This window comes from Microplitis demolitor, chromosome 10 (genome assembly GCF_026212275.2).
Source record: "Microplitis demolitor isolate Queensland-Clemson2020A chromosome 10, iyMicDemo2.1a, whole genome shotgun sequence".
In the NCBI taxonomy this organism is placed as follows: domain Eukaryota; kingdom Metazoa; phylum Arthropoda; class Insecta; order Hymenoptera; family Braconidae; genus Microplitis; species Microplitis demolitor.
In genome coordinates, this window is record NC_068554.1 from 6,837,644 (window position 1) to 6,863,104 (window position 25,461).

The 25,461-nt window shown below is 27.9% G+C and overlaps 3 protein-coding genes across 3 annotated transcripts; 2 read left to right on the forward strand and 1 right to left on the reverse strand.

Annotated features, from left to right (window-relative positions):
* Positions 1-47: 47 nt before the first annotated feature.
* LOC103570511 (uncharacterized) lies at positions 48-10,759 on the reverse strand. Its single transcript, XM_053742583.1, has 9 exons — positions 10,319-10,759; positions 9,929-10,055; positions 9,608-9,822; positions 5,787-5,877; positions 5,399-5,700; positions 5,031-5,323; positions 2,188-2,480; positions 310-504; positions 48-210 (listed from the first exon to the last, which is right to left on the reverse strand). The coding sequence occupies exons 1-9, from the start codon at positions 10,499-10,501 to the stop codon at positions 50-52; spliced, it is 1,860 nt and encodes a 619-aa protein (XP_053598558.1). The 5' UTR covers positions 10,502-10,759; the 3' UTR covers positions 48-49.
* A 703-nt stretch (positions 10,760-11,462) lies between these two features.
* On the forward strand, positions 11,463-18,019 carry LOC103570489 (monocarboxylate transporter 12; the record flags this gene model as incomplete). The annotated part of the gene is made up of 9 exons (XM_053742163.1): positions 11,463-11,708; positions 11,767-11,893; positions 13,140-13,283; positions 14,685-14,812; positions 14,879-15,019; positions 15,102-15,372; positions 17,389-17,544; positions 17,611-17,802; positions 17,877-18,019. Coding segments are annotated over exons 1-9 (1,398 nt in total), but the record flags the coding sequence as incomplete, so codon positions are not given.
* Positions 18,020-18,689: 670 nt separating this feature from the next.
* Positions 18,690-25,254, forward strand: LOC103570488 (uncharacterized). The gene is made up of 9 exons (XM_008548255.3): positions 18,690-18,868; positions 18,940-19,066; positions 19,528-19,671; positions 21,226-21,353; positions 22,993-23,324; positions 23,388-23,534; positions 24,061-24,199; positions 24,314-24,632; positions 24,698-25,254. Exons 1-9 carry the CDS (start codon positions 18,761-18,763, stop codon positions 25,012-25,014), a joined length of 1,761 nt encoding a protein of 586 aa, XP_008546477.1. The 5' UTR covers positions 18,690-18,760; the 3' UTR covers positions 25,015-25,254.
* Positions 25,255-25,461: the final 207 nt, after the last annotated feature.

Here is a 25,461-nt window from a genome sequence, read left to right on the forward strand (position 1 = left end):
ACAACAAACATTAAAAAAATTTTTATTTTATTTTTTTTTTTACATCGAATTAAGCTATCGCATTATTACTATTATCATTAATTTTATTTTTTCTCTTCGTTCGATAATCGACCAACAATTCAAACGCCCAAGGTACGATGAACACGCAATTTAAAGCTATTAAAACAAGTTGACCCACCTCAAAACTGTCCGTTGCATCTTTAATTATACCTATGATTTGCAAAAAAAATTTTATTAGTTTATAGAATAAATAATTGATTCATTTTGATAAAATTAAGATCCTTGTTCTATAAATTCAATTTTTATTACCAACTAATGGTCCGATTATAATCATAGCAACTCCATTAACCAGAGTAAATATTCCGTAACAAGCTGCGTACATTTCAACGGGATAATTTTCTACGACAACTAATGGCTGTGGTACCATTAAAAACGTTCTTACGATTCCTATTCCCGCTGTGCATACATAAATTCCCATTAATGTGCTACCAAAATAGAAAAATGCTGAAAACAAATAAATAAATAAATAAATAATAACTTAAATAATTCATCAATTTCAGGGGGACCACTAGTGCGAAATTTTGAAATAATAAATTTTTTCTTGTATATTTCGATAGTCTATACCCAAAAAAAAATAACGTACTAAAATTTAAAGAGCATATCTCGAAGAGTTTTTTTGAGTTACACCATCTGAAGAGCAGCCGCTTATCGATGCATCTATAACTCCAAAGACAAATTATCCGATCGATTTGATTCGAATTGTAGCTTCTTTTATACATGTTTCTACGTACCATGAACCTCCAGTTTTCCGATCGAATTAAAAATGTAATTTTGGCAGGCCAAAAATCATCAAATTTTCACGCAAAATTTTAAATCTTTTTAAAAAACTCCGCCATTTTATTAAATTTTAATTTTTTTTTTAGCCTGGGTCATGGTACGGAAAATACCTTCTACACGGAAAGAAAATTATGGAAAGTGTTCCTATGCATTATGGGAATAGTTCCTATAATAGTATAGGAACTGTAGCCATACTATTATAGGGATGGTTCCTATATATTATGGGAACCATCCATATAATAGTATGGGTACCGTTCCCATACCATTATAGGAACCATTCCCTTATCATTATGAGAAATGTTCCCATAATATTATGGGAATCATCCCTATAATATCATAGAAAATTTTTTTTGCAAAATAGTGTAAGAATTTTCCCAAAATTTGAATTTTCTTGAATGTTCTGCGCTGACAAAAAATTTCTGTAAAATTTGATGTTTTTTGCCAAATACGATTTTTTAGTTTCAACGTGTGAATTTTTTATCTTTATGTTTAATAATATTTCTGTGTATTGTAGAAGTGATTTCCACACTTTTCTTTAAATTAATATTTTCATGATAGTATGGGAACCATTCTCATAATACTATAGGAACGATTCCCATAATGGTATAGGAACGATTGCCTTAATATTATGGGAATGATTCCAATAATGATATAGGAAATATTCCAATAGCATTATGGGAACCATTTCTATAATATTAAGGCAATCGTTCCTATACCATTATGGGAATCGTTCCTATAGTATTATGAGAATGGATCCTATAATTTATAAGAATAGTTTTTATATATTATGGAAATAATTCTCATAATATTAAAGGAAGTCTTCCTATAAATTATAAGAAACATTTCTATAATTATAGGAACCATTTCTATAATTATAGGAACCATTTCTATAATGATATTGGTAGCATTTCCATAATTATAGGAACTGCTTCTTTAATTATGGGAAACATTCTTATAATTATAGGAACTGCTCCCATAATTTAGGGTCATAATTCCTATACTGGTATAGGAAAGAATTTGACAAAATTATAGGAACCAGCTCAATAATTTTCTTTCCGTGTAGTTTAATAAACTTTTTGGTTTGTTTGATTTCATGGACTGTGAAGGTCGCTATCACACAGCAGTAGGGGGACTTTTTATTGAGCGTTGGAAGATTGGTAATAACTCGCTAAATTTTGAATTTTCCGATCCAAAAATTTGATCTTGTATTCATTATATACCCAGGAATATATTCTTAAAACATTAGAAAATTCCGCGCAGTAGTTTTCTTAAAAAAAATTCCCAAAAATCATCGTTTTTTCAGGTGGTCACACTAGTGGCCCCCCCTTAATCAATAGACTAGTTTAATACCTAATTTAGCAAAACCCATGACAATCATTGCATAGAAAAATATTATTTTAGCTCGACAATCAACAATTAAAGTAAATATCAAATACAAAATTCGTGACGCCAATTCTGCAGCCGCTGCAACTGTTACTGTTACTGCAGCTTCGGCGTTTGAATATCCTGAGTGCATCATCGCCAGAGGAACGAGAGATACAAATGTAAAGTCACTTACAAATACGAATGAAATTCCTAAACTCATTATTACGAATGTACGGTCTTTGAGAAGCGAGAGTTCAAATAAATCTGATAATTGTTGGCTACAATTTAAAAAATAATATTGATTTTTATAAAATGACTTTTTTCATTTAAAAATTTTATGTTACACGAAAAAATGTATAAAAAATTTTAGGCCCACAAAAAAAGTTGTGAGATATTAAACCATGAAAATAATAATTTCCAAGTTATAGACAGAGATATTATTCCAATTTTTAACAAAATACAGTCAAATCTCGTTATAAGACTAGTTCGGGGCTGTAGGGAAAAAAATTTTTAGAATGGAGGTTCCCCCATTATTTTGTTTAACAGTGTTTGCGCCCAAGCCTCGCTGTAAGACTATCGACGTTTTGCGTTTTATTTATGTATTTGGTTCAACTTTGCTCTATCTATTTCATGAATAGTTATAAATAAATAGAATTTTGTCATTCTTTTCTCTGAATTAATTATGTGAAATCACGATATTGTAAGTATTTTTTATGAAAGTAAATTACTTAAAGAAGTTCCCTTTACGAGGGTCTGTTTTATGAGCGTTTTTTGTGAATTTTTTTTTGACGACCAATGAAAAGATTGAACTTTGAGTTTTTTATCATATTTATTTATTAATATTTCAAGAGTATGTAAAACAAATTTCCAATTAAAATTCTCATCACAACGTAAGTTGTAACTATTTACAAATCTTAAAAATTGAATTTTTAGCAGACTTTTGAAAAAAGTTTCGGATTTTGTGAATTTGTTTTTACTTTTCCGTGACGAAAAAGATAGAAATGCTCAGAATTTTTTGATGATTCTAGTTCACTCGATGCCTTTAGGCTTATAAATTAAATCGCCGTTTTTTTGTCTGATAAGCCAAGAAGCCGGAATCGTGGAGGAAGTGAGCGTACTTTTTTTTCGCAGCGGGTGTCTTCAGAGTGGTACAACTTACGTTGTAATGACGATTCTTATTTGAAATTTGTTTTACATACTCTTGAAATATTAATAAATAAATGATAAAAAAAACTCAAAGTTCTATCTTTTCATAGGTCGTCAAAAAAAATTCACAAAAAACGCTTATAAAACAGACCCTCACACGGGTGAACCTCCTTAATCTAGAATCCATATGTATGTACATTTTATCTCGATTTTAGTCGTACTGTTCGTTAAGTCTTATAGCCAAATTTCGGCGGAAAATTTCCATTGAGTTGCTGGTGAGGGAAGCGCTCTGAGCAAGTTTTAACAAATTGAAGAGACGAGTCTTATAATGCATAATCTTATAACAGGGTCCGGCTGTATTTTATTATATTCAATAGCTTATAACTTGCACGAAGAGAAAAGAATAGTTCGGATTCCGATGCTAGAATGGTAACCATTACTATGTTACATAGTAACGAAGATTTTTATGAAAATCTTGAATGAATTTGCTGGAAAAAATCTTTAGAATTGTGGCAAAAATATGAGTGGTAGATCATTCGATGCGAAATCAAATTTTGAACAAAATGTTTTTTTTATTTCTTTTTATTTATAAAAATTTCAATTTTTTATTAACAAAAAACATAAATAAAATACAGCATCTTAGCTTTTTGTTAATAACTCAATAATTATAAGCGATATCGAAAATCTAAAAAAAGATCCTCAAAGAGGAGAAAATTTCTGAAAAATATCGACTCTTTGAACTCTATTAGCTCCATGAATAATAATTTTTATTTGATGTTGAAAATGGGGTTCCGCGCGGCTGTTGTCATATGGCGCGTCGAGGTTAGAGTAAGACAGTAGCCGCGCGAAACCCCATTTTCAACATCAAATAAAAATTATTATTTATGGAGCTAATAGAGTTCAGAGAGTCGATATTTTTCAGAAATTTCCTCCTCTTTAAGGATCTTTTTTTAGATTTTCGATATCTTATTGAGTTATTAACAAAAAGCTAAGATTCTGTAATTTGTTTATGTATTTTGTTAATAGAAAATTGAAATTTTGATGAATAAAAAAAAGAAAAAACACATTTTGCTCAAAATTTGATTTCGCATCGAATGACCTATTAGTCATATTTTCGCCACAATTCTAACGATTATTCCCAGAAAATTCATTGAGGATTTTCATAAAAATTTTCGTTACTACACAGTAAGAAATATTGTGTATCTGTGTTAAAAACGGTCCGTGTTAATTTTTTTGTGTTAATTATTTTGTGTCAAATCAACACAATTCTCTGTGTTACTTCAACATTTTTAATTGATTTACTATTCAACACTTTAAAAGTGTTACCTATTGTAAAAATCGATATTATCAACATTTATTTCAACATAAATATTATCAACATAAATTTCAACACAAAAAAAGTGTTGAAATTTGAACACAAATTTTGTGTGGACCGTTCCTAACATACAGATTGTATTGATTTTAACACAATATTTTTTACTGCGTGTGTAACAATTACACAGTAATGGTTACCATTCTAGCATAGGAATCAGAACTATTCTTTCCTCTCCGTGAATAAAATACTAAATTTACAATTATTATTCTCAGGTCTTTTTTTTTAATGCATAAAATTTCCTACAAAAAAAGTATTGTATGCAACATATCTAATTTAAATATTTAAGTTATTTAAAAGTAATACGTACAAAAAATCAGGATCTTGTTTTTCACTTATGATTGATTTTCTTTTGATAATAATTTTTTTTTTTTCATTATGATTATTACTATTATTATTGATACTTAATTCTTTCAATTCATCAAGTGAAGCTTTGGTAGTCAACTCACGACGATGTTGTGCTTCCATTAAAGCTCCAGTGATGCTGCCAATGCTGGAAGCTGGCATTATTGACAAACTATTTGTTAATTTAACTTTCATTGATTGCGATCTAGACCTCGGGCGCATTTCGTTTCCTAAATCTGAATTAACAACTTCTATTGCCTAAAAAAAAATTATTTACTTGGATTTATAAATTTTTTATAGTCAAATATAAAATAATTTATTGAGAGTTAATACTTTGGAATTTAAAATAAGTAAAGGTTCCTGAGACTGTGGATCATCTTTAATATTACGCAAACTACTCCAGCGAGTAGGTTCCATGAAATCTTGAGTTCCGTGTATCGTGGCTCGCCGAGAATCCGAACCAATCATTTTTACTTTTGCTAAATTCGAGTGCACTAACAGTGAGTTTTTGGCTTTTAATTGACGTCTTTCTTCCAGCACCTCGTTTGGATCTCTCAAATGCCACTCGACTGGGTGCATCATCATCATTCCCACTATTGTATTCAGACTAAGTGCACCAATCAATGCCGCCGTCCCTTAATTTATAATTTTAAACGTTTATTTTAAATAATCAACAAACTATTTTATTTATCAATTCCTTTTATAAATAATTTTAAAGAACCTCGAAATCCATAATTGACCATCATTTGTTTAATTATCATTGGGTAGACTATACCTCCTAAACCAATAATAACTTGAGCTGCACTCATTACCTTGAAAAACAAAAAATATGGCAGAGTTAATCAATGTGAAAAAAAAAAAAATTGAAAAAATAAAGTATGCATTAACTTTAGAAAAGGGAAAGATGATAAAATATAAATTGTAAAACAATTGCAACGTTTTGTTGTACCAGTACAACCTTATAAAGCTTCTACTCAGAGAAAAAAATATTGGGGAGTCTACTTAACCCTTTAAAACTCTCGCTAGGAAGTTTTGTCTCACGCTCATTAATAACTCAAATTTTCTTTTAAATTTCAAATAAAATGACTACGTTTTTTCTCTGTCAAAAAATTAATATTACTTCAGATTTCAATACTATTCTTTCAATCGTTTCAAACCATAGAAAAATAAAACAAATTTTATTAACTCTGAGAAATTTTCTCATTATTATAGTAAAGTAAGGGGTCAGAATTTAAGGAATCGAGTCTGATCGGTGCAGTTCGGAGGTTTCCGTAGAGAGTGCACTTGTGTTTGTTGATGTATATGTGGAGTGTATACAAACAGATGTTATGAAGTTAACCTCAATCTAGTCGTTTTTAGTTTACATAAATAAATATAAAAATAAGTTAATTGAATATTAATTTATAATGAATAATACACTGTGAAAAATTCCCATTAAATTTTACTATGGGTGCATTGTAACCCCGGACCATAAGAAAACTGGTACGAAATTTACAAGCGTCCTATAGTAAACGTATGCGCATAGGTCCCAATCGTGTCGTCTGCGCATATTGTTTACTATGGGACACTTGTAAATTTTGTACCAGTTTTCTTATGGTCTGGTGTTACAATGCACCCATAGTAAAATTTATTGGAAATTTTTCACAGTGTATTAATTATTGAAGGACATGAGCTGGCAGTTGATAATTTGAAAATTTTAAGGAAATAATAGGCTTTAATTATTTTAATGTTAAGACGATAATATGAATCAAAGACTGCTCTTTGTATTTTATGTCTACTATTCGTATTGTTATCCGAAATTAGAATATTGTTCATTATAGAAGTATACTAACACTGCAACACTATTAAAAAATTAATATAAGATTACATGCATTTCACTAATTTTAAGGCATGTAAAAGTACTGTCCAGTTAATTATTACTAAGTTTAAATATTGTTTCGTATTGTTTAAAAAAATTTAATTTAACGTAAATGAATTGGAACCAAATATTATTCTTAAATAAATAGATATTTTTTTTTAAAAAGAAATTTATCTTATGACGCATTTTCATTTTTTTCTCTGTTCGCACTCAACTGGATAAACGGTACTATCTTTGTTGCAGTTGTACAGTAAATGGGAACTTTGTCCAACCTTTTCTCGTAAACAAATAGAAGTTATCAGAAAATTGAAATTCACTTCGCTAGTTCATAGAGTAAAGCATCGGGTCTGTGTCTTTATTTTGCGTTAAGAGCTTTTATTTAAAAGAAAAGCTTGGGCAAAATTATCTGAAAACCGTTCTTAGTTCAGACTTTTTAAATTGAAGGGACTATAAGCATGCTCGCGCATGCGCAAAGGCGTGGGAGTTTTTCTCATCGCAAGAGTGATGATACTAAACCGTTTTACGAGAGTGCTGAAGGAGTAAAAACATGAGATAAAATTACTAAATTTATATTGTAAATTTAAAACGCTATTGAAATTATTTAATTTTGACAATTTAGTTTTTATTTATATTTAGTAATTTTTATTATTTGAGTATGCCAACAAATATAAACTGCATTAATAAGTTTGACTATGTTTATTGAAATTTACTATTTAATAGAAATAACTTTTACTAACCAGTTTAGTAAATTTACTATGTTACAATAGCATTAAAAAAAATTATATTTTATAAGTTTTTCAATTTTCTATTATTATTATTGTTCTTTTATGACATGTGTAACAGAAATTTCTTGGAATTTCCGAATTAACAGATACCACTTCTCCCTTAAAAAGTAAACTATACGCATGCGCTCTTACATCACATGAGTGATGCATGCATAAATAAATACAGACACATACAAGCATGTCGCATCGGGTGGGAAACAGCGTAGCTCGTAGTGGGAGTCAAGATTCAGGTGAAGTTCCGAGATAATGAAATTCGAGTTAATGGAGTTAGACTGTATACTTAAAATTTATTTGACTTGACCAAGATTCGAACCCTAATCTCCTGCGTGTGAATCCTACTCTCAGTGTATCAGGCCAATGTCTCCTTTAAATGAAGGTATCTGAACTTGTAATATAAATTCGTATACTCTGTCCCTGTCAATTTTTAATTTTATCGATTTGCTGTGCAAAAATTACAAACCGTTAAATAATTTTTAGTTGCTTTACAATATTTAATACTACGCGATTCATCTGGTTCACAGAAATTACTGAGCAGATTGTAATTTTTGCATACTGTAAAGTATTCAATGTATATTTTAGTTAATTTTTATACTTTTACAGCATACGGACCGTTAAATCGTATAATGAAATGCACTACTCAACGTTTAATAATAATTTAATTTACTCTTTGTAAACATTGCTGTTCTATTAATAAAGAATACGAATTAATTAGTAATAAAAGTAATAATATAGCAATTTTTCAGATAAAAATACGGTAATAATTAGCATTTTGTTATTTTTACTATAAATTTAGTGATAAATAGTATAAGTATTACATTTACTGATTTGCATTAGTACTTTTTACTAAAGCATATTATACATGTTGTAATATTTTCAAGGCTCGTTTTCTCTGTGTATATATATACAAAAACTATATTATTTACATTTCTCATTTATGGGAAGTCTTGCTATCAAAATTATTTTTATGCACGTGCTTGCCTTAAATTCAATCTTGCAAAGCAATATACACAGTATACACAAACATTAGCCTCTTAAACATTAAATAAATGAATATCTAAGTAATTACTAAATGTCAAGTTGGTTTTGTAGAAAGAAACCTGATCAAGTTGTGATAATGCAAGTATTACTGGGGAATCCGGTGTATTAGATATAGTTTAATATCGAGAACCGTTTCCTTCTTTCTGAACTAATAACTTTCATCTTTCAAAGTCCACGGGAAGCTGTCCCGAGAGCCCCACCGGTTAGAGTAAATAATGAAAATTGAAAAATAAGTAAAATTATTGTTATCTATTGCAGTAGAGATTTTAAAAAAGAGCTTTTGAAATTCAAAATTATACAAATTGCAATCCCTGCTGTAATTTTTAAATTTGATGCAGTTATAAAAATACTGAAATTTCAGCAAAAAGTTTGACTGTTTCTAAATGTAATTTGAGCTAAATAAACTATTGAAATATTATCGACTTTTCACTTCGGAAAGTTTTTTTCTTTAAAAACTAATTCTTTTTTAAATACAAGAATTTTTACATCATTGTAAAATTTTTTATTTTGGTGCCTAATTCTATAAAATAATTTATTTAAGTCTTGTATTCAGTATGAAGGTTTTAAAGTAATAAAATTTCTAAATTGCCTCAAATTTCGAAATTTAACTTATCAAACTTTCGTTTTTTACACGAGATATTCTACGTTAAACTCACAGAGAGGCTCCCCGCGGGATAAAATTCAGAGCTCAAACTCTGAGAAAATTTTTCCGTTCATCCAGTGTCTCCTGTCTGAGGCTTACGTGACTATTAATTATAATGAATAAAATCCGGACATGACACAAAACAAGCCGTTGCAATTTGCTGATTTTCTATTTTGATCTTTCATCATAATAAAATTTTAAAATAATTTTTAAAGTACCTTAGCACGTTTTTTAACAAAATACGCATTGAAGCTAGCGTTGGTTATTGTATTCATCAATCCAGCACCCATACCCTGTATAAAAAAAATAATAGCCAATTGATACACATGTGTAACAAAAGCCGACAAAACATTTGGAAAAGCGAACAAAACAGCCGCAATAGTGCTGATTAATCTTATTGAATACTTCTTCAACAATGGGTTTGCTATCACACCTTAAAAAAATAATATTTAAAGAATAAATTATCTCAGTTTAGAAAACGGATCAGCTAGATAAGATGTTTAATTAAATGCATCCGCGAAACAAAGAGTTCCGTCTACCTGACACTGAGAAGCTGATCATAAAAACAGAATTAAGTAGCGTCATCGCCGATCCCGACTGCCCAGCAGCCTCAAAAAACTCTCCGAAGACTATAGGAAACGAAGCTCCTGCGCAGATTGTTGTCACCTAGATTAATTAACATTCGTTTGATTATTAAATCACACGCCCAACTAATTACTATGCGTCTTAATTAATTTTACATAATAAAAAAAAAAATAAAACTTGCTACAATTTTTTATTTAATTAAAAATAATTACAGATTTATTATCAATTTATCAATTGCTCTAGATAATTATCAAATGTTTTTTACTTTCATTGCGTGTTTACTTAATAAAAACAAGTAAGATTATTTATAAAATAAATTTATAAAAAATGAAAAAAATACTTACGAAGACAATAATCATAGCAATGGCAATCATCCATCCCCAGCCACCATCAGGCGCCAAATCTTCAAGTGTCAATTCTTCAGTCTCATCATCGAAATTGTTATTAATATTTTTTTCAAGTAATTTACTACTTTCATTTTCATTGTTCGTATATTTTTTATCACTTATTTTATCACACTCACGCATTATAAACAATAAATATATATATGTATATAATTATTTGTTAGATGTATTTAAATAAAAATTAAATTTTATAAAAATAATAAGGAAGTATAATAAATTTGAGGCGCTCAGATGTAAAGATCGCCTTCGACTGAGGCTTCAATAATCTAAAAATGCGACATTGTGGGTGACAGTAGACAAGTTGTATTATTGTGTTGTTAAGTTTTAAAAATAAAAATAATTAGATCGTTTATCTTACGATATTTTGGATTTAATTTCATATGTCTCCTTGTAACTTATGAATTATTGTCGTTATTAAATACTAAATACAGTTATTAACTATCACAAATACGGAAAATGAATCTGTGTAATTTAATCTTTTATAAATATTTATAATAATGATAATTCAATTTTATGTTTTAAAACTATTTTTAACTAAATTAATAAATCTTTTATCTTTTACATTTTTACGAACGATAAAATTATATTTTATCATTCCATTAATGGTATATTTATTTTAAATAAATAAATCAATGACACTACTTACTATTTTGTAATTAAAATTTTGTAATTTTTATTATTTCAACTTTTATATTTCGTAATATTTTACTTATTATTTTTATTTTATCTCAAAAATATCATTGACTTTTTTTTTTATTACTGTAAAGATACGATTTATAAATAAAACAATTAATATTTTAATATTGGATAATTTATGGCCTATGGAAAATAACAAACGCGTTGCTTACTCTAAGATTAATTTAAATAAATTTTTAAAAAACGACTGAGGGATTTTAAAAAAATGTACGTATTTATAGCGGGATAATTTTTATTTTCTATTTAAATAAAAATAAAAAAAAATGAAGGTTGTGTATATGTTAATTAAGTTATTGATTTAAAGAAGATAATGAGATATGTTATCATATAACTATTAAGAATGGAAAGATAAGTCTGGTATGACGAAAGAAGCGTTCAGCAGCTTGTTATGTGTATCCAGTATTAAATTAATTGGTGAGTTTGAAGGTACTTGTTATTATAAAATCATAGCAAACAAGAACAAAAAGAAGATAAAGAGGAAGAGGCAGAAGAAAAAGAAGAAGAAATTTTATTATATTTTGACATATTCACCGTGAATATGTCGCAGAAAAAAACTATCAAGGATGAGGAGAGATCTCAAGCACCCGATGGTGGCTGGGGGTGGTTTGTTTGCCTTGGCAGCAGCCTTATTACGGTAAATTTTTATCTAATTAATATTATTTTAATGATTTAACAACTTTTATTATTTTTAGCTGTCACTGAGGTCACTTGAACCTTCATTTGGTCTTATATTTCATGATTTATTGACAGATTTAAAAATTGATTCTACTAAAATGTCAACGTTTCCTAGTGTTTTTGATGCATGTGCAAATTTTTCAGGTACGTTTGTTTTTTTTTTTTATGTAAGAAACCCCCCGCATAAAAATACCATATATGATAAATATATATAGAAAAATATATAGTAAATACGAGACCATATAAGTGGCCGAAAATAACGTATATTTTCTTATATCTGTACCTGTATGGAAGCTGTATACTACATATACAACTTATTATATATATAAATATATGATAGTAAGTTTACAAGCTAATACATACATGTATTACATATGTTGATAATTATATATGTATTCTTATTTGTTTCCATATATATATAAATAATACACGGAAAGAAAATTATAGGAGGTATTCCTATGTATTATGGGAATGGTTCCCATAATGGTAAAGGCATTGTACCCATTATATTATAAGAATGGTTCCTATATATTATAGGAACCATCCCTATACCATTATGGGAACCATTTCCATAATACATAGGAATACTTCCTATAATTTTCTTTCCGTGTAGAAGTAGTTTTCACACTTTTCTTTGATAAATATTTTCATGATAGTATGGGAACCATTCCCATAATACATAGGAATACTTCCTATAATTTTCTTTCCGTGTAGAAGTAGTTTTCACACTTTTCTTTGATAAATATTTTCATGATAGTATGGGAACCATTCCCATAATATTATAGGAATGGTTCCCATCATATTATAGGAATGGTTCCCATAATGGTATAGGAATGATTCCCATAATAGTATGGGAACCATTCCCACAATATCATAGGAATGGTTCCTATAATATTATAGGAATGGTATGGGTATCATTCCTATAATTATAGGAACTATTCCTATAATTATGGGTAACATTCCTATAAATATAGGAACTGCTCCCATATTTACGGTCGTCATTCCTATATTGGTATAGAATGAAATTTCAAAAAATTATAGGAACCATTCCCATAATTTTCTTTCCGTGTATATTGAAATTATATGAAAATATATGAAATCGTATGAGAGAAAACATATAGAAATATAATAAAATCTACCAAAATCAAAATATGTATGGTTCTATATAAGATTTCATATGTATATCTGTAACATATATGGTAAACTCATGTATAATATTTTTATGCGGGCCAATACCTGATCAGAGAACTAATACTCGATCACTCCATATATATGTGTGTATCTATATTATGAAATTTAGTTATAGATATACAATGACGTGAGTGATCGGGTACTGGGTCTTTTACCTTATTGTTGGTGGAAAAATTAAAAAAAAAATTTTTTTTTTTAGGTATTTTTGTGGGGCCATTATTGAACAAATTTTCGTTTAGAAAAGTTGCGGCAGTTGGAGCTGTACTTTGTTGTACTGGATTGACACTTACGTCATTTGCTAACAGTTTTACACATATTCTCATTACTTACAGTATTCTAAATGGTAATGAATAATTTAAATACTTATTACTTAATAATTATATATTTTTTGATTAATATTAATTAAAGTATTTTAATTAACAATCATTTCAATAATTAAAAAAAAATACAGGAGTTAATAAATATTTCTTGGTACTTAAATTATAAGATTTGATTGTTTATATGAACTGCACATTATATTTATGTGTAAAAGATTTCTTAGCGCAATAGTATATTACACTTCCCTAGATGTGTAATATACTATTACTCGCTTCAAAAAAATTTTTATTGGCCCCAAGAAATATTTACGCTATGAATTGGAAAAAAAATTTTTTTGGAGTGAGAAAAATTTTTTTGCAACAAGAAACTTTTTCTAGTCCTAAAATAGTATATCACACACCTAGGGAAGTAAAGTAAGAAATGTCTTAGATCACATGTAATGATGTAATGATATTTAAAAAAAAAGTTGTCTTGTGTACACAATTTTAAAGATTACACGAATGTTTAATTTAAAAAAAAAAGAATTTAAATTCTGTAATTTTAGCATTTAAAATTTTTAATTATATAAATAAGGGAATTAATATTAACAAATTTATACTCTGTTTATAGTATTTCATTATTTTAACTTAATTAAAAAATATGTGTATTGACTTTTGATTTATCATCTTTTATGTTAAGCAATTATTTTATTGTAATCAAAGTGATAAATGTTTTTAAGTACTTTAATTAACAATTGTTAATGAATTGATAATCATCTTAAACAAGAGAAAGGGGAGGTCAGACGGTACCCTTGCGATTTTTACTGTCAAAAATTAGGAGTTAATTCGGAGTAAATATGGGTTTCACTTCAATTTAAATTTACTCTGGTCCAAAGTTTTGGAGTTTAAAAAAAATCAATGCGCGTACGGAGTTAATATGGAGTTTTTGTGTTTGAAAAAGAGTAATTTCGACATGATTTGAATTTTATTTTTATCTACTTTCACTCTAATCCTGAGTTTTAGTATTAAAATAAATTCCTCTTCAGAGGAAATTTCACTGCGAAGGGTTTAAATAAATAAAAAAATCTACTTCGCATTCACTCCCAATTCACTGCAGATTTAATCCGCGTTCACAAATTTTTTACAGAGCCTATAAGGCACCGAAATCTTTTTTTTTAACCGAATAGCAGATAGAAATCATGGGATAATTTTGACTATTTTACAAAAATTTTGAAGTCTGAATTGAATTTTTGACAGGTGCTCATTTGATCCCATATTTTAGATTTTAGATTTTAACAGCTGGATCCCATCCCCTCTAAATACTTATTTGAAGATAAAAAAAAATAGAACAAGTAAAAATAGCTCAGATTGTTAATATCTTTTTCTTAGAGACCTCCCCTCTCTGTCTGCCCTAATTTTGATTCATAAAAAATGAATTATTTTTTAAGGTATAGGAAATGGGTTGGCAATTGCATCATCATTCATAGCATTGAATATATACTTTGATAAGAAACGTGGTCAAGCTGTCAGTTATTCTTCTGCTGGTACAGCCATCGCAATGATGATCGTTCCACAAGTAATTTTAATTCAAATTTATTCATTTATTATTATATACAAAATTAAATAATAAAGTTATATTTAGGCAGGTCATTTCCTACTTGGGCTCTATGGATTCAGAGGAACCATGATGATAATTGGCGCCTGGACAATGCATTCTATTGTCGGAGCTTGTTTATTACGACCTCTTGAAACCAAAACCTGTAAAAAAATTTCAATTGTCAAAGTAATAAGTCAATGATAATTTTTTTTTTATTTATTATTAATTTAAATTATCAAATATTGATATTGTTGTTATTAATTTACAGATTGAAACAAATAAAAAAATTTGCGATGAAACTGAGCTGCCGCTAATGGAAAAAACTGAGGCAGAAAAAAATTTAAATGAATCTCTTAATAAATTAGATAATAAACAAGACCAAAAATGTTTGACTTTTTTAAAAACATTTACTGATATATTTAATTTAGATTTATTAAATAATTACTCATATTTAAATGTCATTTTTGGGCTAAGTCTATTTGCTGTTTCTGAAGTTAATTTTAAATTAGTGACGCCATTTTTTTTACGTGATACTATTGGTATGTATAATTATTCTTTACTTTGTAAAAAATTTTAAGAGTGAACGCGGATTAAATTTATACAATCACTTCGAAGTTAATTTCATTTTGAAAGGAAGTTTATTTTTAAATTTAAACCGTGGTTAAGAGTAAATGGTGATTGAAATAATCTCCATTCCTCCGAAATCGTTTCGCTGAAAAAAAAACTCCCTATACATGGAGAGAAACTTATGGTAACCGTTCCTCGTACGTTTATGGAACATGAACCCGTAACGTTATAAGCTGAAAAAAAATGCTATCACCATCTTGTAATAGGGAAGGATTACCATCTGTATATGATAATCATTATTATGCTTTTATGTTAACTATTTTTTTTGTATAGTAATAATTACTGTTGCCGATAGTAATAATTACCATCTAGATAGTAATATTTCTTGTCTGAAAAATTTTTTAATTTTGCCTTCTGAGATAGTAATGATTATCATCACGGATAAGAATCGTTACCATCTCCGAAAAGAAAAATTAACACAAAAGAATAAGAATCATTAAAATGTAAAGATGGGAATAATTACTTCGTTAAGATGGGAAGTATTACCACTTTTTTATCAGCGTGTAGGATATATCTTATATTACTTTATATATACTATATTTTATTACTATATTACTATAGCAATAACTTTGGACTATGGGATATATGCCCATGATTTTTGAGAAAAGTTTCCATAACTACATGGACAGAACTTTATGGTAACAATTACAATATATTATGGGAATGGTTTTCATAACCTATGGTAATCGGTATTTTTAAACTGTTGATTATAGGAACGGTATCCATATATATTATAGTAATCATTACTATAATATTATAGTAATTGTTACTATAACCGTTATCATAACATTATGGTAACTATTACAATAACATATGATAACCATTACCTTAACATTATAGCCACTATTTCCATAACATTATGGCAACCATAATCATATATATGGAAACTATTACTTTCATAATATATGGTAAGGTCTACCATGGTATAATGGGAACGATGACCATAATATGAAGCGAATAATTACCATAATATATAGAGTTTATTCCCATATACACTTAGGAACCGTTACAATATGTATATAGGATTGGTTTTTATTGCTTATGAAACTATTCCTATAAATATGGTAATCATTACCATAGTTTTTTTACATGCAATATGGGAACTGTTACCATAATAATGGAAATTGTTCCCATACTTATGGGAACTTTTCCCAGAAAGTATGGGCCTGTATCCCATGATTCCAAGTAATCATCACCATAACGGTATGGGATGATATTCATAAATATATTAGGAACGGTTACCGTAAATTTCTCTCCGTGTATGGAAACCATTCCCGTAATTATAATAGAAGTTTCTATGTATTATGGTAATGATTACCATACTCATGGAAATAGTTCCCATAGTCGTATAGGAATTATTTCTATATCCACATTAGAACGATTTTTAGTTGCGTATGAGAATAAGCCCTATACTACTACGGTAAACGTTACCATATATTATGATCATAATTTCCATAATGTCTGGGAACTACTACCATAATATTATGGTAATTGTTCCCATAATATGAACAATTTCTATATGTTATAGTAATCGTTACCATAATATTATGGTACCCATTACCATAGTATCATGGTAATTATTGCCATAGTATTATGATAACTTTTACCATAGATTATGGGAGTAAGTGACATATACCATGGTAACCTTTACTACAGTTTATGGTAACCCATATAGATAAAAATAGTTACTATAATTTGTATGGGTGGCATTCCTATCATCGGTATTCCAAAAACCTGTCACCATACGATATGGGAACTATTCCTATAAAATATTGTAATTGTTACCATAAATTTCTCTCCATGTGTATTTACTCCGCACGAAAAGTAATTTTTTTTAGAATTCACTCCTAATTTTTCACAGTATAAAGAAATTAATAATAATTAAACAAATAAATGAATGAATTAATTAAAGATATATTTATAAATAGGAATGTCTGAAGCTGAAGTTGCATTTTGTTTATCACTGACAGCGTTTACGGATATTTTGTCTCGATTATTATTGCCTATTATTTATGACAAATTTGGATTTAAAAAAAGACGTCTGTTTTGGGTAAATGTACTGTGTCTCGCTATTGGTAGATCTAGTAAGTTATTAATTACTAATACTGTATCTATTAATACATTAATTTTTAATAATTCTATTATTACAGTTTTTGCCGAACGTACAAAAGGTATCTGGCTCTATGCAATCCTGGTGATAAATGGGTTCATCCGAGGAGCTGTGATACAAAATTTGAATCTCTCAGTCTCGGAAACATGTTCACTCAAGATTTTGCCGCATGCATATGGATTTTATATGGTATCAAAAGGGATCTTTTCACTAGTATTCAGCCCGATCGTTGGTAAATAATTTTTTTTATCACTAATATCTATAAATTAATGCTAATTAGATAATTAAAAAAAAAACTAATTTTAGGATACATTCGGGACTACAGTGGCAGTTATAGAATTTGTTTACACTCAATGAATTCATTAATTGTTGTATGTTTCATTAACTGGGGCATTGAGTTTGCATGGGAAGCCATCAAGAGTAGAAGAACAAATCAAGAAAAAAATGAAATAATTAGTTAAATAAATAAATAAATTAATTAATTAATAAACCAATTAATAGTTATATTGTTTTTTATACATTGTATATTATTATATATTAGTATAATTATTTAATAAAAAAATTTTGTTAATAATTATTTTTAAAAATTTATCTTTCTCTAAATTAATAACTAATTTATTAATTAATACTTTTTTAAAAATAATCTGACATTAGAATTATGGGAAATAATTTTTTACAATTAAATTGAAAGGATATAAATGAGTACATGCCACACTAACCGTGTTCTTGACATAACTTTCACCGACTGCAGTAGCTGCAGTTAACTCAATATTTATCTATAAAATTGTTAACTTGTATTCAGTCACAAGTTTCTAAATCTCTCGCGACGTATAATCGATAACAGTGACAATTATTTATTAGCTAACGACAAAAATCGGATTTGAATAATTTAAATAATTGTTAATATGAAAAGTACCCAATTAATAAAATGTTGCGTTTAATAGAAAAACAATTAATGAAGCTTTAAAAAGGATTGAGTATGCAAACATTGACTCGCTTTGTACATTTAAGTGTCCGTGGATTTCATTGAGTATGTAATGATAAGTCACGTGCTAGAAACACATAATCTTTGAACTATCATTTTACGTTCAGTTCTTACAGTTTACTCGCCGAGTTAACTATCGATTATCCATTCATATTTTTTATGCCTAAAAAATATTTGAATTTGAAATTTTTATTTAAAAATAAAAATGTTGAATAAAAAAAATAAAAAAATAGAAAATATTTTGGAAAAAGATTTTTTGCCACCTGATGGAGGATGGGGTTGGATAATTATTTTAGCTGTTGGTTTTTCAAATGTAAGTTTATTATTATTATTATTTAAAATGTTTTTTTTTTACTATGGCTAATTATTTTAAATAAATTATAGTTTTGTTTATTGGCGCTACTGCAATCATTTGGATTAATATTTCGTGACCGATTTAAACAGCTCGGCATAACGTCATCAGAGACAACAATTATTTTAAATGTTAATTTAGCAATGATTGCTTTCATAGGTAACAGAAAAAAAAATCCTTATCAAACAATAAAATTTCTTTGATTTTATCGTGATAAAATATCGCGATTATTTATTATCAGATTTAAAATAAATATGTTGTTTATTTTTATATTTAACTTTTATTCATACAGACGTTAATTTATAATTTTTATTTATTGAGCACGAAGTCCAAAGCAAAACCGTAAATGAAATTAGCAGATGGACTTTTTAAAACCACGCAATCATTTTTATTAGTGTAATTTATTTTTAGTTTTTATTTATCAAAATACTTATGTATAGATTATTATTGGTATTTGTATTGCGATCTCATTATCACGAAGTCAATAGTAAGAATAAATATTTAATATATTTATTCACTTGCAACTAGGTCGATTGTTATCAAAGCATTTTTCTGATGTATAAAATATCATTATCATTATTAATTATATAATATTTATATACTTTTAATTAATTAAATAGGTTTGGCTAATGGACCAGTATTTAGAAAATATACCTTCAGAAAAGTATCATTGATTGGCGCGTTAGTTGCTGCGACCTCGACAGCTATTTTATCGACAATTACATCATTCAGTGGCTTCCTTATCTTTCTTGGAATCTTTTATGGTAATCATATCTTTGAATAAATCAATATCTTTAATTTTTCAATCCAATTTAATTATTTAATTACGCAGTTGGTGTAAAATAAACTAGTTTCAAAGATATTAGGCGAACTTTAAAATGCGAGACAACCTAGAACTTCAATCTGAACTTCTTTTTAACTTCATTTAAGGGTCATCAGTGTGTGCACTCGAAAACGATAATTTTTTAAGAAAATAATTAAAAACTAAACTACTAGAATAGTCAATATTTTTTCTCCATCAATTCATTCGGGTTTTTTCAAATTATTTAGATGCCGAAAATATTGAAGAACTTTTTTTTTTAATTCTTACAAATTTTATTTAAAAATGAATTCTATCAATTCTAGGTTCCTATAGAGAAGAAACTCATTAGTTTCCGACTTAACTTCGTTCCTGTCAAGATTGCATTTGTTTATTGTAAATCTCTGAATATTTATCTCATTCTAATGACCAATCAGACAGTTGCGTTTGAAAAATTTTAAAAATACTATGAGTTTCAATAGAAAAACTCTGCAAAACGGTTGACACCGTCGGCCAACCCCAAAACTTCCCGTTGTTTTCGAACTCGCAGAGCACGAAAACGTTACTATTGATAAATTTTTGAACTCCTTTAGCTGAAAAAACGGTTGAACCAAAAATATATAAATTTTTTAGATTTGATGAAACAAATCGGTTAAGCAATTTATGAATTATGAAACAAAAGCTTGAAAAAAATTTTATTTGATTGTTATTTTTCGTATAACTTGTAAGCTACTCAACCCGAATTTCCGAAAATCGGACCGAAATCAATAACGTCACTTTTTCTGAAAATTTTCAATTTTCATATCGGAAAGTTAAAAATTGTTAAAGGAAATTGACCTGTTTTGACTGGCCCCAGACATTAAAACTCTCAGTATCAATGCAGATAATATGAAAAAAAATTGTGTGGCACGGGACAAAATACAGTTTCAGAACTTAAGTGATATTAAGAAACTTCACCCTTGTTTTAAATCGTCTTAGCTCGCCACGTAACATACTATTTTATAGTTAAAACTATTTTAAAAACTAATTGCTCAATCAAAAGAAATTAAGAAATGATTAAAACCGTCATAGTTTATATATATTTACTTTTTTTCTCAACCCCCGTTTTCGAAACGTGTACACTCGATGGCCTTTTAATCTCCGATATAAATTACTTTTGTGTCCATTTTTAAAATGCTCATTTTTTTTCTTGCTTATAATAAAACCAAAAGTAGAAAAAATTTTGAAATTTTGTACCTTTTTTTTTTATTTTGCTCTGATCTGAATTTTTTAGAGCTTGATGAAGCTGAAACTAGCGGCCGTAATAAGTAGCGGCCAGCAATTTTTTACGTGGCCGCTACTTATTACGACGGCTAGCTTCAGCTTCATTTTAAGCTTGTACATAAAATATGTTTGCGAAGTTAAAATGAAATTGATTAATTGTCTCACATTGAAAAGTTAATTGTATTAAAGATTTATTAAACATCTACAGAACAAATTTTTTTTACATGAATAATAAATGAGTAAATTTTTAATAAAGCTGGCGGATTAGGAATAACATTGTCAGCAAATGCGTTGGCATTGAATACATATTTTAAAGCAAAAAGGAAAATAGCTGTTGGTTTAAGTTGGACTTGTACTGGATTGGGACCAATAATAATGCCTCAAGTATTTTATTTATTATTAAATTAAAAATTTAATAGCCCGTGTAAAAAAATTCGTTCAAAAAATGTTCAAAATCCGTTCATGAGAGTGAACTTCTAAAATTTATATGAGACAATTCTGAACTTTAAGCTGAACATTTTTGGAACTTTGAAAAAATTATAAAGTGAACGATTTTTAACTGGTGTAGGCTTATCTGCGCATTTCTTTTTTATATTTTGAACAAAAATAATTTGATTTGATAATTTTTTGGGTTCGAAGAACATTTAAAAAAAAATGAATTACTGAGTAATTATGAACATTTTCGACTTTTACCAGAATCATTCAGGTACGAGGCAAAAAAAAATAAAAATGATTTGAAAATAATTATGAACATTTTTTTACTTTCATCAGAATTTTTTTCATTTTTTGAATTGTTCAAAAATAGTCCAGAAAATTTGATTGGAACACTAATTATGAACTCACAAAATTGTCAATTCTAATCTAGTTGGAAATTTCAATTCTAAGGTAACAGCACCAATTATTGACAAGGGTTCAATTATTGACACTCTATCTTATTATTTAAAGACATATTTAATTACCTACTATATCAATAATAATAGTATACGTTTATTAACAATCTTTATAATTGAAAAATTAAAAAAAAAATTACTGTTAATGAAAAATATCAAATATTTATTAATAAAAAAAAATAAATTTATTCGCATCTGTCAAAACAGCTTACGAACGTAAACTTTCTTACCTATTCCGGTTAGAATAGCAGCCTTTTAAAACGATGATTTTTTTTTTTTCATCTAATCACACCAACTTTTTACCTTATAAAGAAATAAAATATGAAAAATTAACAATATGATATATTTGCAGTAAATTTTATGATTTTTAATTTTAAAATAGTGAGTGTCAATAATTAATACGTAATATTGAAGTAGTATCTCATATTAACAGGTTAGTAGACAGCGCCATAACGTCTTTTTTTTAAACATAAGTCTGTTGCAAACCTTAACGACAATTGAATTGTTATAAAAAAAGTAATTAATCGATTTAAATTTTCGTTTGATTAAAAAATATTTGGAATAGTTTTGTGATTAAAATTCGTCCAATTAATTGAACGACAATTAACAAATTAGAAATTATTTGAAGACTTTATTTCTTACATTTAGTTCTACAAATTAATGACGCTTGCGCATTATGGGTGTCAATAATTGGAACAACAGCATGTCAATAGTTAGATCAGTCGAGTTTTTAACCTATCAATAATTGGTGTATCCTGGTTATTTATTTTATCACTTGAAATTAATTAGTAAATCTAATTTATTATTATCTAAAATCGTGAATTTGGTTAGTTAAAAGATTAATTAAGACAATGTTAAAATCCAAATTCAATAACATTAATCGTTAATATGGTAAAAAAAATGGCATTATAATCTTGTCTTTTATAGTGTCATTAATTGGTGCGTTTACCTTAGTTAAAAATTTTTCACACTTCTATAATTATTTTAAAGATCCAAAAATGACAGCTCCAAGTTCAGAATTGTCTCAATTTTGGAAGTCCATTGACAGAAACGTTTTTGGAACATTTTTGGAACGAAATTTTTTCACACGGGAGATAATAAAAGTAATGTATTAAAGGATTTATTTACCATAGATTATTACAATTCTGATGCCTATTTTTGGAGTACCTGGAACTCTGTTAATTTTAAGTGGAATTTCATTGAACGCAGTCGCTTGTGCATTACTTTTACAACCAGTAATGTGGCACGCTAAAAAAGTATCTAAAGATACAATTGATCATGAAGATAGTTTACTAATGAAAAAATTTGATGATGAAAATTCGGTAAAGAGAGATAGAATTATTGAAAAACGACTGAGTAAATTTGGTAGCCAATATCTTTATTATGACGACGAAGGAAAGGGGGCGATTGGCATTGATGTAATTACTCCTGGAACTCCAATGATGTCACGTTCGAATGATGGATGGTAATTTTTTAATTTTTTTTATTCGTTACTAATTAATAATTAATAATTAATATTAACTTATAGGTTTTCTCAAAAACAGACTTCGTTGACGTCTTTGTCGTCGAATAAAAATTACGAACATGAAAACTCAAAATTATATCTTTCTATGGGTTCCATAAAAAATTCAAGTCTTTCGACGTTAAATAACGAAAATATGAAAAATGGTAACAGGTAATTTTATTATAATTAAAAAAACTTTTTTAAATTATATACAACTCAAACATGCGTTTTTTGTATGCGCGGGAACAAAATTAGGTTTAAATTTTATATGCAAGGCTTTAAAATTTTCTTCCATAAACTTGAAAATACTTTAGACTGGGAATATAAAGATAAATATTCAAGTTATAGTTTCTTAATAATTAATTATTAATTAAATTAGTGACATCAAAATTCAGAAAATTTTATTAGCTTATAAAATACAAGTAGCGCCACATGTGCGATTTAGTTGAACCTTTTCTCCTGTATTCTGACGGCTGGTAAAGAAGAAATTTTTCACTTACTGACATTCGATATTTAAAAAAGTAATTACAGTCGGACCTCGTTATAAGACTATAATTCTGTCTTTTTTATAGACCAGGTATCGCAATAGTCTGAGAGAGAAACTAATAGTCTTATAACGAGGTCCGACTGTATATTAATGTTTGAGTTGTATATTTTAAATTTAATTAATTATGTATTTAATTTATTGTAAAATTAGTGAAAATGAAATAAAAAAACTTTCAAAGCAATTAAGTATTCCATTAGTAATAGTAACGGAAATATTAAATGAAGCTAAAGATGAAAAAGAAGTTGAGGCTCAAAAATCGGAAAAATTAGCGGAAATGGATTCACCGGAGGTGAGTTTGATGACGGGCAACAGGAGGAAGATCCGGTAAGGAGCCTCAATTAAAAAAATATACTTATTTGTATTATTAAAGTTTGCTAATATTTTTTATTAAAACCAATCGCAGAAAAGAAGTTCATGGAAAAAAATTTTCCATGCAGTTGTTAAGTTTTTTGATTTCGATCTACTGAAAGATCACGTATTTGTAAATATAATCCTGGGGATAAATTTCGCAAATTTTGTTGAAATGAACTTCACAATGCTGACACCATTTATTCTCGCTGATTACGGGTTACAAAAACCACAAGTCGCTGCTGTGATGTCAGTATTAGGCGCCATGGATGTAATTGCCAGATTTTCGGTGCCTTTTATTACAGACAAGATAAATCTTAACAACAGAACATTTTTTCTGATCGGCATTGCTTGTATGGCTGCTGGACGAATAAGTAATTATGGTTTATATGAAATTAAACTAAATAAATAAATGATTTTTTTCTATTTCTTTAATCAGTTTTAGCGCATGTAAGCTCCTATGAAGTAATATTAGCCATTGGAGTACTAATAGGATTCGGAAAAGCATTGAGAACAATATTCATGGCTTTAGCTGTCCCAGAGCACGTGCCCCTTGAAAGATTACCCGCAGCCTCTGGTCTACAATTGGTCTCCAGCGGGATTATTTCATTTTCCTTTGGTCCAATTGTCGGATGGATCAAAGACATGTGTGGGAGTTACTCTTCTTTACTTCATATTATTAATATTATTACTTATCTTACCATTTTATCTTGGACTATTGAAATGTCTTTGCATAAATTTAATTATAAAAAATAATAAAATAAAATAAAATAATAATACTGGTAAATAAAAAAAACGGCAGCTAAATCTTTCCATGAATTACCAGTTTTAAGTTTTTATTAATTATAATTAAACCAAAAAAATTTGGATAGTGATTTTTAAAAGGGTTCTACTTAAGAATTCACGTGTAATAAAAAATAAAATTAAAGTTATTAATTTTATAGCTCACAAACCAATCAACGGATTTTTATGCACGATAATTATTTTTGTAGAAAATTGAACGCTCTGTAAAAAAAGTATCTTATCATTTTTTTATAAACCTCACTGTTCAAAAGTTATTTGGGCTTAAAGTCAAATTTATAGTCAATTTTGAGATCTTTTTATTTTTTTGACGAAACTATCAATCTTATCACAAAATGTCATAAAAACTTTTTTGTAGGTAATTTAATTCTTTACAAATTATTTCCAATAAAGTTTTTCGAA

What these genes read in the sequence shown, in the direction of transcription:
- LOC103570511 (XM_053742583.1), bottom strand. Translation starts at nt 10,501, where the DNA reads ATGCGTGAGTGTGATAAAATAAGTGATAAAAAATATACGAACAATGAA. An exon ending in TTGCTATGATTATTGTCTTC is followed by an intron (nt 10,056 to 10,318) that starts GTAAGTATTTTT and finishes TAATTAATCTAG; the next exon opens with GTGACAACAATCTGCGCAGG. An exon ending in AAACAAGATCCTGATTTTTT is followed by an intron (nt 2,481 to 5,030) that starts GTACGTATTACT and finishes TTTAAATTGTAG; the next exon opens with CCAACAATTATCAGATTTAT.
- LOC103570488 (XM_008548255.3), top strand. Translation starts at nt 18,761, where the DNA reads ATGTTGAATAAAAAAAATAAAAAAATAGAAAATATTTTGGAAAAAGAT. An exon ending in TAGCTGTTGGTTTTTCAAAT is followed by an intron (nt 18,869 to 18,939) that starts GTAAGTTTATTA and finishes AATAAATTATAG; the next exon opens with TTTTGTTTATTGGCGCTACT. An exon ending in CTTTCTTGGAATCTTTTATG is followed by an intron (nt 19,672 to 21,225) that starts GTAATCATATCT and finishes TTTTTAATAAAG; the next exon opens with CTGGCGGATTAGGAATAACA.